The 17,296-nt window shown below is 40.8% G+C and overlaps 1 protein-coding gene across 2 annotated transcripts in view; it reads right to left on the reverse strand.

Moving 5' to 3' along the window:
• LOC128255609 (Krueppel-like factor luna) overlaps positions 1 to 17,296 on the reverse strand; it is a 39,819-nt gene that overhangs the window by 17,914 nt on the left and 4,609 nt on the right. For both annotated transcript variants that reach the window (XM_052985312.1, XM_052985311.1), the window contains one exon: positions 16,999 to 17,056. In XM_052985312.1, the coding sequence (XP_052841272.1) occupies positions 16,999 to 17,056 (58 nt within the window). The remainder of the gene's footprint in view (positions 1 to 16,998; positions 17,057 to 17,296) is intronic.

Here is a 17,296-nt window from a genome sequence, read left to right on the forward strand (position 1 = left end):
ACGGATAATATCAATTTGGCACGGCTCCTGGTGGTCTGCGGCGATTTCTCGCAGTGCGCGGTAACAACGGCTGCCGCTGCCCGACTGGCTGGCCTCGTAAAGACTTAATTAAAGCGCTTGGCTTTGCCCACTCCCAATCCCCGAGTCCGAGCTGGAGTCCAAGTCCAAGTCCGAACCCGAACCCGAATCGAATCCCGCTCCGTCTTGGCTTTGGTTTTGTTTGGCGAGTTGGTTTTGTTGTTGGCCGTTGGCCGAGCGATAAATTCATGCCGCTAATTTGGCAGCGTTAACTCAATTTGTGACCACAAAATGCACAATTTGTCGCTGATTTTGATTGCCCATTGGCTTGAATCGGTGGCCAATTGTCTGTGTGTCTGCGTGTGTTGTGTGCCATGAGGTATTGGCCACGCCCCATATGCTCACCCAATGCCTTTTGTCTGTGGCTTTGTTTATTGTCTAATTATAGGGAGTCGGGCAAAAACCGCAAACTGGCCGGGGAGGGATGTGTTGCGATACCGAAAGTAGCTGCAGGGGAAACGACTAGTCCCAGCTAAAGCTCCCAGCTCCAACTCCAACTCCAGCTCCAGCTCCACCTCCATTTCCTCCACGGGCATCGTCATCATCTCACGAGTGCATCCAACTGCATTCGGCTTTATCGGACCTCGCAAATCTTTTCTCCTCACACAATTGACTGTCGGCTCTTTTCTACTGCGGGGCTCTGTGCTCCGATCCGATGCTTCCTCCGTCTTCAGGGGTCCCGAAGAGGTTGGTCTATAAAAAGATTTTCCCATAGCTTGCCGCTTCATATTTTAAACTGATAAAAGTGTGAAGTGGCTGGAAAATGTGGTTCAGCTTATGCATAAAGCGCGGCAGCCTTATAAGGCTCTCAACTCTAAACTCCTAACGGACTGAGCACGCACTCCGACTCCGACTCCGACTTCATCTCCATCTCCGATTCCGAAATGGACTGCATCGGCAGATACAACTTAACTCGGACCCGCAAACCCGCGGACCCGCAAACTCGCGGACCCGCGGATCCGTGGACCCGATTCGATCCACTAACTGGCTCATAAATCTCGGCAATTAATTTTTTAAAGTGCAAGTCCGCTGGAGTGGGACTCCTAGCCGTGACAACTGTCACCAGCTACACACGTTAAGTAAATAAAAATTTGCTCACATTTGTTTTTCCAGCTTTTGCGTAATTTGCGCAGGAATTTTTCGCTCGTTTCTCTTTCCTGCAGATTTGCAAGATGATTTAGGGCAAACAACTTGTTACGCAACGCATTGGGTGGAGAGGGTAAAACTGGCTAAACATGTGTTTAATGATAGGGATATTAATTGGGGGATTGTGCAACATTGTAATTTAGCATGGAATTAAAAGAATAGAAAGGAGAGTCTTGGGACTCCATTTCTATTCTCTTAAAATTGCCATAAATAGTTTATGCCTTGCTTGTTAAAAAAATTAAAATTTTAATGATTTTTGATTTAGATTAAAGAAAGATATTAAAAACATAATTAGTGATAAAACTGTAAATAAAATATTAGTAAAAGTAAATGATCGATTTCCAAACTTTTTAAAAATGTTTACATCAACTTAAAAGAATGTAAGAAAGATGTATCCAATTTGTAGGCAGTTGGAGTAGAATGGACGTTTGTCTATTCATCACTGAAATCAATGATGTAATTTTTAATTAACAAGAACAACGAGCTTGGGACTTGCTTCGACTAACAATAGATTGATAAATATCAATTTACAATTTAACTGTTTTCAGACTATCTGCCATGATAACAGAGTAAAAGTATTTTATCAACATTTTCTTCACCATTTTTCTGGCCTTTCAATCCATAAAATCATAAACGTATTGATAAATTTTTTTGATTCCTTCCGCTCAGCCATATTTTTGTTTTTGCTAATAAAATTTCCTTGGGATTTTTACCTTCCCTTTCGTATCTATTACCACTTTTACTTTCAAAATGTCTAAAAATATCACAAGAATTCATCGAGCCGGGCGATAGCATGTCACTGAAATTTCACACACTTATTGCACAATCGAATCCATCAGCCATATTTATATGGGGTCTGTGTGTGTTTTGGGATTGCTTCATTAGGATTACTCCATTCGCCAGCCTTAATTTCCTTGTACGAGCGCGCGCACATTCAAATCGTTAGGCCGAAATGTGCACAGTTTTATTTTACCAATAATTTGCGAAAAAATATTTTCACGAACGTGGGAAAACCGCCAACGTCTGCTGTCCATGTTGTAATGGTCGTCAGCCCCCCTGTCCGCCGATCGATCCCTGATCGGGACCAACCGATCAACAGCAGCAATCCATGTCAAACTGAAAATTCAACAGAATTCGAGCGCAGGCGCAAAGTCGACGTCGCAGTCGCAGCCAAAGTCGCAGTTGCAGTTGCTGTTGCAGTCGCTGTCGCAGTCAGCTGCTGCTGCTGCTGCAACAGTCAACCAATTATTTTTATCGATTTGGTTGCAGCCGCGAGACGCAGCAATAGTTGCAGTTGCAGACGCAGGCTTTTCATAATCAAATGTGTGTGTTTTTCCAACCGCACTGTGGCATCAATGCGCAGCTTACAGCTTACAGCTTACACAGCTCCCAATTCCAGCTCCAATCCCAATCCCAGTCAAAGTCGGAGTCTGAGTCTGGATCTGTCTTGGAGTCGGTGCTCTGTCTCGGGGTTGTGGACATGTGGCAGGCGCAAATGTGCGACTTGTTGTACAATTTCAAATTGAATTAAATGATTGAATGCATGACTGACGCTAGCAACTGGCGGCCAGTCGACAGAAGACTTAGGCACCGAACGCAGATTGAGCGAGAAAAGGCACTGAAAGATAGTATTGGGCAAAGCAATACCAATAAAAATGTTCAAGTTCAAAAAATTTAAATTATTGCTAACAAGAATTTTAAAATAACATACTTGAAAGCATTTAATCTAGGTGCCCAACTTTATGATATTTTTCTTGTTAGGTTGTGCTATTAATTCAAACGGTTTTAGTTAAATAAAATAATATACGGGTTAATTCAGTAAATATAATATAAAAATTTAAATTGTTTATCTAACGTAATTTGTACATGTAATACCAAGAAAATTATTACACCTCAGTTTTACTAAAATTAGTAAGCAACTTAAGATCACCTGATTTTATCATAGGTTTAGCTTTAAAATAAGATTGTATTTTATACACAGCTTTTATACAATTAAAGACATTAACTTATATGAATATTCAATTAATTTAAAAGAAAAGAGTGTATCATATCTTCAAAAGACTACGATGTTAAACATATTCAATTATCTTATCAAAGATTATTATGGGAATAATGCTGCTATTAATCGCTATTAAAACAATAAAAATGTTATATATTAATATAGAGGTAATTCTACATATTTTGGTTTTTTCCAGTGCAAAATGCCTCTTGAGTCAGGTCTCTCCTTGACTCTCTGTGCGAGTGTTGAAAATCCTTTCAATAAATAGTTAAAGACAAGTAGCCGTTAAAACGCATTCAGCTGATTCTGGTTGTCGCTGGCTGTCGTTGTTGTTGTTGTTGTTGCTTCTGTTGTCTGGAGGGAAGTTGTTGCTGTGAAAAGCAAAGAGTGTTTGATGGTGGTTAAGCTTTTGGCTTTGATTCATGATGCTGCTGGTCCGAGGCTGTCTTGCTAGGCTCCGTGTGGCATGTTTCGTTTGTTGCGTTTTTGATCGCAATTTGACAATGCGAACAAACACAACAGCAACAACAACAACATCAACAGCAGCAACATCAGCAGCAAAGGCAAGAGCAACTACAGACAGACAACGCTAAAATGAACATGCGCCCGCTTGTCATTTAACATTTTTATGATTTTCAACATGCAAAGGCAATAACATTGTGGCTGGAAAATCGATGGAAAAAGGGGAAAACAGGCGGTAAAGGCGCTCGGATAGTCCGTCTGCGAATGGGATGGATGGATTTGGAAAATTGGTCTTCAGTTCAGATTTGGCTTTTATGGCTTAATTGAAATGGCCACCTAATGAATGGGAATGGCCAAACGGCAATGCCAAATGGAGATTGCCGGCATTTACATAGTTCCTTCGCTCCGTTCTGCTCCATTGCTAAATCCCCATAGAGACAGACACAGGAATTTGAATGAAACTCGTTGATGGCTGACAGGAAATTGATTTAGGATTCCGTGCTGCCCCGCCTGTCTGTTTATTTTTTTAATTCCCATTACCATTAAAGTGCCCATTAAACGATACATAAATTTAATTGGATTATAATTGTATTTAGGAAATTAGGTCGAATTTTAATCCTTGCAAAAAAACCATAATAATTGGGTATTGGCTGCTATTAAAAAGAAACCGGTGCGATATCAGTAGGTCCAGATAATTAAGACAATATTTTAATTATTTAAGATGCCGTTTAAGTAATTTAAATTTAATGAGTCCATTTTTGGATAATTTAAGAACCAGTTCTATGAAGTAGCCAGTTAAACAGATTTACTGCAATTCAAGCAGTGAAAAAATCTAGATTATAATAAATAGTTCCTAACTAACAAAAAAAAAACTAATTACAAAAATATCTTTTAAAAATATCTTTTAAGCAAAATAAAATGAACAAATAATGTATCCTATAATATAAATACTATTATTATTAATAAATATTAAAATTCTATATATTATACGAAGTTAATTATTTTTGTTTAACATACATCTTAAGTAAAAATTGTATTAATAACAGGCTATATTTATTTACCTCTAAAGTATAAAGTATACTTTTTGTAAAATAATTGATAAACTAGTAAAAAAAATGAATGGGAATTTTTTAATTTATCTTAAGAAAAATGTATGTAAAAAGCAAACTAATATGCTGGCTGAAACGCAATTGTTCACTTACACAGATAATTTAGACAAGAGTGTTCATAATTTCCCATCACAATAATGTCAGCAATTGCCAAACCAAAACTCGCTTCTTGGAAATGATCTTGGTAAGAATTTTCTTCACTTCCGATGACAATCTTGACAAGATCGATGCATGAAATACAATTTTCTTGCTTTATATTCCATTGTCGGTCGTGAAAAAGTTCCCCCGAAATATCGAAGCGATCAAAATTACTCCAGCATAAAAAGACTGAGAAAGCAGATGGGCGATCGAATTATAAACTAAACCAATCCGACCTGGGCTGTCTATTGATGCCCTGCACCGAGTCAATCTCCCAGTGCCAGAAAGACGATAAACAAAAACAAAAAATAAGAGGAAAAAAGAGCCTCGGCAGCAGCAACAAAAAAATAGAACGTGAGAAATATTATTCGATGAAGCGCCAAAGTAAACGCTTTGAAAAGTTGTTAGTTTATTCCTCTTGTTGTTGCTCTCGGAGGTTTGCTGCCTGTCTGCAACCCATTTTGCGCCTTGTACACGCTACTCGTCGTCGTCGTCGTCGAAACCTTTCTGAAGGTTGATTGTGAAAGTCACGATTGAAGCAAAGTCACACTCCCCGAATCGAATGACGAACTGCGGCTTAGGGCCGCCTCTTTTGGCTGCAGACGGATTTTGTTATTCATCCAGAATTTGGCAATTCCCCGATGCGGTTTTACTTTTCGGTGACAAATTGGCAAATTGGGCAGGCGAAGCGGATTGCGCGTGTCATTAAAACGCCGACGACGTTTGAAATGCACCGACTGCAATGAGTGAATGAATTGCTGTCTGTTGGGATCTAAGGGGTTTTATTTTAAAGGGGATCAGAGGGGCAGAACACACCTTCGCCTGGCGAATTGCGAAATTGTCGCCGCTGGAAGACACACCCGATCGAAGGGAGGGAATAGAGCCGAGACGGAGACGAACCAAACCCGGAGCTGCTCTAAGCATTTGCCGCATTTATTAAAATCACATACCCTTCACAAAAATGAATGAGCAACTATTGCATTGCGATTTCAAAACAAAAAGTAGTCATTAACTACCTTATTTGCTTGGTAGAACTGGTATAACATATTTTATTTTACTTATATAATAACTAAGTTATTTTTTTGACTAATTTAAATAAATTTGTATACATTGTCTTTTTTATTGCTACAATCCCCAACAAATAAAATGAAATTTAGAAAAACAATTAATATTTTCCAAAACAAAAATGTAACCATTTTCTAAACTTAAGCAAATTTTATTTGCACATGCAACGTTGTACTTCTCCTAAATAATTATTTCGATATAACTTTATCTGATTTCAAATAAATTGCCCAAACACTATACGCGGCTACCACAAGATAATTAATTTAGTCAAGGAAACTAAGGAAAACTAAATAGAAATAAATAGGAAAAGTAATCAATTTTTTTCTATGACTGTAGAAAAATACATAAAAACTCATATAGTTTAAACTCGTTAACATTTTTTAAGCCACCGTCAGAGTATCGTCTATTTACGATCATCGAAGCCTCGTGGATTTCCCCGCTTATTATTTCTTTCTAAATCACTTGAGCTGGCTTCCAATTGCAGACTCAGATCGAGGCAGGGAACGGGAGGTACGAAGTCTTTTGCCGACTGCCACAACTGAGTGAGTGGCTTGCCACATTCTACTCCTACACCTACACCTCCAGTGACATATAAGGACACTAAGAAAAAAGGCTTTAACAAACAAGCTTTTAAAATGTTTTTTATTAGCTGGGGAATATATTTTTACAAAGTATTTTTGAACAGAAGAACTCTAGTGATTAATTTAGAAAATCAATACATAACTTTAATGCAATTGAAAATATACATTTTTTTTTTCGCAGTGCTCAACTGGATGCTCCCACATGCCGCTGGCTGGGCTTGTAGTTGCTGTTTCTTTTGTCGCATATCAGTTACAAAACGCAGAAGAGCGATCCACACCCAAAAAGCAACAGCAACACACGAGCAACACCCAAGTGCAACAAAAAAAAACTTCCGTAAGCAGTCGACAGTTTAATGACTTTGATGACGCAGCGTGTGCTTTCAATTTACAAATACAACTCGACTGCCAAGGCTCCACTGCCAATTGTGGTCTTCGATCTGTGGCTTTTCTGCCGGTGATGTTGCTGTTGTGCTGCTCATGTTGCTGCTGGGTGTGAGGGTGTTGCCGCTGGGACTGCGTTCTGTGGGCGTCTCTCAAACCGCTTTTATTATTTTTATTTTCATTCCATTTTGCCACTGCAGCATCAACGTTTGGCAGCTAACGTTAAGGAAAGATTTGTGGCCCTACTTTGGAAACGATAAAGGTAGCCCAGCCTTGAAAGTTGGTTTGAAATTCGAATTTGGGTCATTCGGCAAACGAATTTAGTAGGAGTTGTCCTGGTAGCTAAATCTTTGATACTCAAAAGAAATTATTTGAAGCGATTTCTCATGATGTTAACATAACGATTTCTTTTCACATAGTTAAGTCCAAAATAATATTTTAGCCAAAAAACTTTAAAAGATGTCATTATCAAACAAATCTTAAACTTTTTTACTTGTTTTTAAACCTTTCAGATAATAAATTTAAACTGCTTCTAATAGATAAAATAAAATTGGTTTTGCTTCTTATTTCGTAAAATTAAAATATTGCACTATATTTTTCTTATTAAAAAGCAAAGCCACTTCAGGTTTTATAAAATTTATTTTTAGTTTAATTTTTCTATGAATATTTTTTAAAACTTCGATGTGGCAATAGTTTTATAGTTTTGTTCCTTTATAAATTTCCCAGAGGAGAAAAAAAACTCTAATACCATTTATTCTAACTGGCAATCCAATCCAGCAGCCAAATTCATTTAATTTAAACAACGAGACAAACTGTCAACCAAAAACCTACGGACATTACTCATACGCCACATGGGACTTGATGTTTGATTTAAACTATTTACATGTTTAATTGATGGCTGCGATGCAATTGTCTCAGAGTTCTCCGTTTTTATATAAGTTTTAATTTACTTGCAATAAATTTTTGTTGGACTTCTGTTTATTTTTGAACATGTACCGCGAAAATGAGCCAATTAAAGAAATGCTAACAACCACCGAGAACCGTAACAACCTTGCGACCATAAAAGCAGCCACAAAAACAAAAAAATTGGCACACACACGGAGAGAGGGAGATAGAAAGAGGGGCAGAGAGAGACGGAGACAGAGACAGAGAGATGGGAAGAGGGCGAGGGGCCTTCCTGTGGCACTTGGCCAAAGTAAAACCAATCAAGTGGCGCACAGTGTCACTATTACCACCTGACATTTACACAAATCTTGCTTTATGCCTCGAATGAAATGAAACAACAACAGTATGCGACGATGGACGAAAACTGAGCTACACTTAAATAAAAATAACATTACATTTGTAATATTTCCTATTTGTTATTTTGATTTTAAACTTTTTTATAATTTTGGAACACTTGGAACAATTAGTTGTATTATTATACAAACAAATATAATCAGAAAATTATTATAATCAGATTGTTATGTCTAAAAATGTAGGATAGACACACTTATAATTTGTAATTTAGCATATTATTTATTTTATGAAAATAATTCAGGTAGTAATATAATATAATGGGTGATAATGGGTTCACTTTTGACCCACAAACTGTCCTATTAATAATTTTAGGCTTACTTTATTATTTCCTATCTTGCAACAAAAGAATTCCTTAACTATAAGTTTATAAACTAGTTCAAGTTTAATTTGTGAGCTAATGGGTATAATGAAATGGGTTTTTCAAAATAAGGCAGTTGTTTTAAAAATTATGGAATGGATATCTTTGTTTTTGAATATTTTTCCAAGTGCAACCAGTGAACAAACAAACAGACCAGCAAAAGACAACGACGACTTCCTAACAACGCCGCCTGGCCCGTTTTGACTTGGTCCGAACGCTGCTCTGGCCTATCGCAACGCAGCGATCAAAGTGCTTGGACCCGGGCTCAGGCTCAGGCTGAGGCTCTGGCTCTGGCTCTGGCTCAAGATTTGGCTGAGACCCAGGCTGAATCTGAAGAACGGGCCTCCGCCGGAGAGCGTTCGGCAGCCACCAGGCGGCTTATCTTAAGAGCCGACCAGCAGCAAAATCTACAACAACCACATCCACATCCACATCTACAAACGCCGAACAACCGGCGACGAGGAAAAACTCTTTTGTATGCGGAGCACATGCGATGGAACGATGGAGCTCCGCATTGCCTGCCTGCCTTAAACTGATCGCTAACAATCAATTTATTGATTGAGGTCTCAGGTGTAATCGATAAGAATGTTTTTTTTTTTGGTTTGTTTTGTTTTTCCTCGCTCTCCGTTTGCTGGTTTTTGTCTTTTGTCAGTTGGTTTTTGCTTGACTTAGTGCTCCAGTTTGGAGCTTTTTGCTGGCCTAACATATGACATGGCTACATGACATTATCCGATTTCGATCCGCATTTGTTTATCTTAATGCATCACTGCGGCCCAGGTCGCAGTCGGTTAGCCAGTTTACACATGACTTAGCGATGGACACTTGACACGGCATCGATGGCATGAGTTAAGTTAAAGCATTCAGAGGCGTATCTTGAGAACAAAATTCGATCAATCTATAAATTTATTTAAATGAGATGATGATGGTGTCTATAAACCGATAAGATAGATCTCTTAATAAATTTAAGGATTGTTCTCATGGTTTTTACAATGAAATAATAAAGTATAAAAAATATAATATAATACATTTTTAGACCTGCCTATGAATGACCAAATAAAAATTGTAATACTAAATTGGATTTTAAGTTTAGTTTTAGTTTATATCATTTAAAATATAAGCCAATTGAGAAAATACATTTAAATTACAAATTCTAAAACGTTTTAATTCTAATACACATTTTAAACCAGAATATCTTTTTCCCTTTTTAAAGTATTATTTTCAAATGAAACCTTCATTAATATTGCATTTAAAAGGTACTTAATAGTCAAAAATATTCATAAAGAACTTATTGTTTATTTTATCTGTTGACCATGGTGGCTGATATTTCTATCCTCCTATGGGCTCACATTTATTTATCTCCAATATACATTTTAGGCCTTCCCAACTTCCCCGATCAAAGTATTTGGCGATAAGAGTCAAAGTTCGTTTCTCAGGATAACCCACCTTCACATTCAGATCGCTATCTGCCGGGCTCTACCATCTGCAATCTGAATCTGAGACTTAATTAGCCGCTGGGGTTCAATGAGGAATTAGCCGGGTGCACATGGCCATGGACGAGCTGGTTGGTGGGCGTTCTCCGCGAGAGTTGGCCAAGTTGGCTTTGGCCAGCGTCGATGTTTATTGCAGCGGCCGCTACAGATTTGGTTAACAGTTAACAAGCTTATCGCTCGATACGGTAAACAAAGGTGACGCGACCGCTGCGCAGCTGTTCCTCCGCCCCCAAAAACTCGGATATTCGCAGGCATCCTGCATTTAGTCTATATGTAGATATTCGTATTTACTTTTTGCTCCTCCAGATAATTAAGGCAAGACGTTGGCCGGCAGCAGCAGCAGCAGCAGCAGCAGCAACAGCAGCAGCTGCATTCGCATTCGGGCCACCAGACCACAAGACCAATTTTGGCCGAAAAGGAATCACAGTGTGGTGGTGGTCGGTTCAAAGGCTTTGTTGCTGCTGCCGGTTAGCCTTGTTAGCCGCCGAAAACAGATAACGATCTGAGTTGGGGGCGGTCAATTTAATGGTTAACTATTAATAACGTGATACGAAATTGGCGTTAATTTGTAGAAACATTCCCCGCCGCATGCACGGACTAATTTGAGCAAAACCAAAAGTGTAGCAGGCCAGGAGCAGGCCAAAAAAGGATGTGAATGGTAGATGGGTGGGTGGTTGGCTTAGCTTAGCTTAGCTTAGCTTTGTTTTGTTTGTTTTTGTTTTTGTTTTTATTTATTTTTTGTTTTCTTAACTACGAAGTCATGAGTCAAATTTTTTTGTTTGGCAAACACGAAGAACGAGCGGCTGCCGTTGCACGATTTGTAGACGCTGCTAAGAGAATTCTTTTTCACAGCTCCGAACAAGAGGGGCGCTCAAGGGGTGCAAGACATACACATAGTATAGTACACCTATTGGAAAGGTAAAGTTAAGAGTTAAGTAAACCAGTGCCGCAGTTTCGAGGCTTTCGGCCGAGCCGAGCCAAGTGTGCTCCAGTAGACAATGCAAATTGCTAATATGCGATTGCTATGCCAGTCGAGTCGGAGACAAATTTTCAAATATTTTTTGTCTGCTGAATTTTTACAGTTTGCTGCCTGTTTTGTTTATTTGTTTGTCTTTCTGTGAGCTTGCCGCACTTATGACCAATAAATATGCAGCCAACTTGCCTCCGTTTTTTTTGTATTTGTTTTTTTTTTTTGTAATTTTTTTTTATTTTTCGGGGCATTGTCTGTCGCTTGCGAAATTAGCTTGCCAGGCTAATGAGCTACACGAAAAGATCTTGGGAAACTCACCGGATCGTTCGAAATTGGCCGAGATCCTTAGATCCGATCGCGGTTCGGCCTTATCGATCCGATAAATGGCACAGTTTTGAGGAGCAGCCTTATTATGATTCGTGTGGGCCGAGTTGACTGTGATGACTAACACGAATCGATCGTCGCCGAGATCTCCTCCAGGTCGTTGTCAGCTTTCGAATTGTTTGCTCACGAAAGCGTGGATCTACTTCGGTGTGGTGTGGTGTGGTGTTTTCTTGTCTGCAACTGCGACTGCGTGGTTGTTGCCTCCTTGTTTCGTTGTATATTTTTCGGTTGGATCTCTTCGCATGATCCTCTTTTTTCGGTTTTTTTAAAAGTTTTTTTTATTTTTTGTATTTTTTGACTGGGTCTGAGAAGATGCGCACACGGGAGAACACTGTGCAACAGGTTTGGTTTCCACCTCCGGTTGGCACATTGATTTATGTTCGCCCAGATGCAGGGCATCGGGCTTAACGGGCTAAAGAGGGACTACTTGAGTGGCTTTTGATTAGCCCCGGGGTTTTTGGAGAGTTGGGGGTGTTTCAATTTAGAGCAGGTGCCCTTTGAAAGACTTTAAATTGTGGACTGGGTAAGAAAGTAAAAAGCCTTATTTATCTTAAGCCTAATTTATCTTATTTCTTAAAGAATTTACATCTTTTGTCTTTTCATTTTAGTTATTAACTGTAACTTTGTGAGATGTTAAGATAAGAAAAACAAAAGTATTAGAAAATAATTCGGTTATTTCAGTTCAGATGATTGAGAATGGAAAACTAACCCCAAACTAAATTCTCTCTAGGCCTAAGAGGCCTGGTTTTGCCTAAATGTTTTTAGTTTAAGAAATTCCAAACATTCAGACATTCTCCAGCTACTGAAGTTTCCCCAGTTCCTCTGTGAATTGTCCCCTCCCAACGAGTTTTAAATTACTCTTTGCATAAACTTTCAATTACAATTGCCAAATCATCTTCCACGGGTCACACCCCTTCCCTCCCAGAAATTCCATCTGGCCGCACCCCATCCGCATCGCCTGTTGTCCAGTGTAATCTTTTCAAAACTTCGTGTGGCATATGCTGTCTGGCGTTTTGTTGCCAGTGGTACTGGTGGTGCAGTATGGTGGTATAGTGGTACTGGCGGTGCTGGTGGTGCCGTCGGTGGTGGTGGTGTGTCAGTTGCACGATTGCCAGAGACAACGTGTCTCCAGTGTCATCAGCATCTCCATTTTTCTCCGCTTGTTTCAATGTTTTCGGGTGAGTGCTGCCACCGAACATCCGAGAGCACCCCAAAGTTTGTGCACAGAGAAAAAGTGCTAGTAAGATCAGATTTCTTTATTTTGTTAATTTTATTTCTCTTTTTAAAAAAAAGTGTTATGTTTCATGCCAATTTTAAATATTAAAAAAATAGATTTAGAAAATAAAGAAATGGATCTCACTTCTAATATGGACTATGGGTGAAAATGTTGAAAAACAAACTGTCACAATGTCAAAACAGAACATCATGTTTGATTTATCACATTTATATGCAACAGATTGAAGCTATTTTAGCGTAGGTATTTCCCCAAGTGTATATTTCGATGTTGTTGGAGGCGACGCTGGCCGTTGTTATAGTGCAGAAAAATTACTATGACAACGCTGGAAACAAGTAAACCACAGTTTACATTCACTCAATTCGGTTCCGGCGAGGGCGGCGGGATATGGCGGTGGGATCAGCGGCAGATGGGGATTGCGATGGGGTATGAGTATGGGCATGGGGATGGGTACCGGGATGGGGATGGGGATGGGGTCTACAGAGACAGAGACAGAGACGGGAATGGCAGAATCGTGGCGTGGTGGTGGCACGCTCATCTTCAATTTTTCTACGATGCGACGTCGCTTGGGTCGGGTATTTCGTCTCTCTCCTCTTTTTTTTTCGGCGGCGGCGACTCACACTCGTGTTCCCTGCACTCTACTCCCGGGTCGAAGTCTCTGTCTCAGTCCCGGTCTCAGTCCCTGTCTCAGTTCCCCAGTTCCTCAGTCTCTCGGCCATGGTCTGGGCCTGGTCTATGGGCCCTGGTCTCTGGGCCCGATCTGCGCAGCGAGATGAGTGGTTGGCAAAAATGTTTGAATGCGATCACGAACTTGACCTTTCACATAACCTCAAAAGCCAGTCACAGTCACTCAGTCAAGTCAAGTCAAGTCAACTCGATGCGCTACATACGCGCCATGTTAACCAGGCCCAGAGACACGGCTCGGCGTCTCCACCCAGTTTCAGTTTTCACTTGCAGACCGCGCTCCTCAGATCCCAGCCCATCTTCAGTGGTCATCCGCCCGGGTGTCAGCCGAAGCATAATTAAAAAACAATCACCACGCTTCCACACGCCCCTCCACTGAATGTGAGCATTTCCCCCCCTTTTTTTCGGAATCGCAATGTGCGGGCCTGGCTTCGGGGATATGGGATCTGGGATCTGGGATTGGGGGATCTGTTGGATCTGGTGGATCTGGGCGAGGCCACTCTCCAGGTCGCTGGGAGCCGCCAGCGATTATGAGATGTGGCTTCAGTTGACTATCGCTGAGGGAGCAGCAGATGCAATTGCCAAATCAGCAGATCCCCGAAACGACGAAGTGCAGCAACGGTAACACGAGTTCAGAGGGTTGGCGGTATTAGACCACAAGATTCTCTGTAAAACAATTTCCAAGTAAAGCAATAAATAGACTCTGCTTAAGAACAATGATCGTGTGAAAGATAATTTAATTAAGATTCATACCAACTCAGAGAACATATGCATTGGAAATACAAATAAGGGTGGAAGATCATCAAGACTAGCGATTGCCTTATAGATATTAGGTAGAAGGCCACTGACACCTGAAGGTCTTTTGCTGTCCTATCGCATTGAATAATAAACTGATTTTCTGGAAATGACTTATTAAAATGAAATCCTAAAGTAGTTTGACAAAACTTATCTGGCAAAGTCACGAATGGCATGAGTTATGATAATATTATTCGGTAGTCTTAGTTTGATTTACAAACTTTAAATTGCCACCTTAAGTTTGGTAACCAAATAGTTGCCATCGAAAATATAATATTTTACAGATACAATCACGATTCTTTCCCTGCGCCCACCTGCCAGTCACATTTTCACCTTGCCATCAATATGCCCCGGCCCATCGGAACATGCTTGGTACTCGAGCACTTCACTAAATGTTGCATATCATTCGATAGCAGCCGTGGATGCTCCGACATCGTCGCCTAGTCCCCCGTCACCCCACTCCACCCAGCCCGATTCGGGTTGGGATCTCCGTCTTAAGGTCGTTCGCTCGCTGGATCGACCCGCGTGTCGCCGCATCTACTTAACCTGGAAAGCCTATGCCCCTGAGTGGCGAGAGGCCGATCGTTTTGGGGGCTAGTGGTGCGGCACTGAAGCAGTGGCTCCGGTGGTGTGGGATTGTACGTTGTTGTGCTGTGTTTTCCTCGGTTTTTTGGGTAAGGCACTGTGGATGTCCCAGGCTCAGAGACTCTCCTGGCTCCACCCTTCTGCCCGGACCCTTCGCTCCGCTCCCGGAATGGTGGCTAGTTCAACAGCTTTATTTATGGGCTGTTTGGGTAGCTTAAATAAATCAAGTTGTAGATGCAGTTGCCGTTGCCGTGGACGAAGCCCCAGCCAACTCTCACCTCACCCGGGTACTGCAATTAGAGTTGGTGGGAATTTGGCACTGTCTCCGCCGTTCTGGGGCCTTTGGCTTTGCCCTCCATTCATTGGCAATTTGGGGCTATCTATCGCTACGCTGGCTAATTGCATAATTATTTAAAGCCCATAATTTATGTGTGCCGAAAAATTTCGACTCGGCTCGGCTCGGCTCGGGTGGCATGGGATGGGATGACCGTTAAGGCTGGAAATTAACCCGGACCATTATGTGCCGTCTGTTTTACAAATTTTAACGCTATTTAACACATTCGCCACGGATCTGTGGATCGGTGGATCGGTAGATCAGTGGTAGCACGCCGTAAACCATTAGCATGAGAGATTGCCGTCGCCGCCTCTCTATGCGCTTCTCAAATAGCTTTTGTGGCCAGGTGAGCGCATTGACAAAATTAATGATGCCCTCACTAATATCATGCCTAATTGATTAATATGCGCGGCGAGACAACAACTTTTAGACTTCGGCCTCAGCTTGGCTATCTTTAATGAACGGAGCAGCGCTCCGGTTTTTAGCTGTTAATCTTACTGTATAGCCATTTAAGGTAAGCTCTCTGGCTTCTTAATTAAATTAGGTGTACCGCTGGGCACCCTACGGCTGAGGAGCTGCGAGTAGATGGCCGTATAACTAACCATCTATTTATCTAGTCAACTTTTTGTGGCTTTTTCGGTTTTTCGGGGCGTTGCTGTTAACTTCACACACACACACACACACACACACACTCGCACACACACACACACACACACACACACACACACACACACACACACGTTGAGGCAAAGAGAAAGGCTGGCAAAGGTCAAATGGTCAAACAGTTGGTGGTTGGTCGATCGCTCGATCGGTCAAGTGGGCAATGGTAAACCAACACAGAGAAGCCCCCGCCGAATCCCCAGCCACTTGTTTGGGTCAGGTTCCTGGGCGTCGGATATGGAGCGATACTCGCAGCGGAATCAGCATGAACATAATGGGCCCACAGCCGATCTGCTGATGATCACACGGCGATACTCATCGGACTCGGGCTCGGACTCTTTCACGTATGAATGGCTCGCCTGATGAGCATTAGGCAATGACTAACGTTTTGTCTCCTCTATTGTTTGAACTTGTCTGCGAGATTGCCGGATAATCTCGACCTCAGATCGGCGGGGAACGCGGGAAAGCAGTAGGAGATCTAAGGAATTTAGTGTTTGGGGCTTTTATGGGGGAGTGTGATCATGGGTTGATATAAATGCTGATAGATATCTTTAACACAGATCTCTGTATTGTTCCAAACGAGCTGCGCTTTTACTTATCGACTAGATTGTTTGTTCATCATTTGTTGCTGATCAAGAATATCTTTTTTATGGTCTGATTGAGTATCACAGATTAAGACTGAGGTATTTGGTATTCTTTATGTCGATATTATATAATTTTTGGTTAATTTTTAATTAAGCTTCTTAATTCTTCGCGGCTTATTGTTATTTTTAATTTTCAGATTAATTGTGAGCTTACAATTAAAGCCCCTTACAGTTTTCTTCACTAAAAACCAATTTAATTCCGTGCGGAAGCTTTAATTTTATAATTAAATTTGTTTCTTGTATTTTACTGTTAATGAAAACAAATACTTATTTTTTATTTGTACGTATCCCAGATCTAAATTAGCATATGCGTGCTCTTCTTTTTACCTTTCAATCCTCCCACCATCGATATTCCAAAAATAACATATTTTAGGCACTTCATGTCCAAAAAAAGTTTACCGTCATTAAAAAAGAAATGCAAATTGGTTTTGTACCCCATTTTTTCGTAGCCGTTCGATACTCTTTCTCTCGCTGTGACCTGCTTCTTTCAAGTGATCAACTTGTGACGGCCATTTCATTGATTAATTGTTTTCGGCCCAGTCAGTATAATACATACGAGTTCAGGTTGAGTCAACTAAGATAGCGTATAATTAGCAACTTACCGCGCGGCGAACGTAAGCTCAAATCAACTGGTTCAACCTGAACCGGAGGGCCCTCTGCCTGTGGATCGGAAAGAAATAAAAGATTATCAGCATCGTCATCAATATTGTTTATCGGCGGGTGTCGGGGGAGTGGTGGCTTAATATGGCCTATTATATATGCAGCTGAACAATAGAGTCATAAGCGCTGCTTCCCTCTAATCAAGTTTGACAAAATGTTGTTGATGGGCGAAAGTGTTGGATGGGCAAACTGCGGGAAAGAACTTAGTCCATGGGGGGTTTTAAAAGGGGGTCGGGAAGA

Source organism: Drosophila gunungcola (genome assembly GCF_025200985.1).
Source record: "Drosophila gunungcola strain Sukarami chromosome 2R unlocalized genomic scaffold, Dgunungcola_SK_2 000011F, whole genome shotgun sequence".
NCBI lineage: Eukaryota > Metazoa > Arthropoda > Insecta > Diptera > Drosophilidae > Drosophila > Drosophila gunungcola.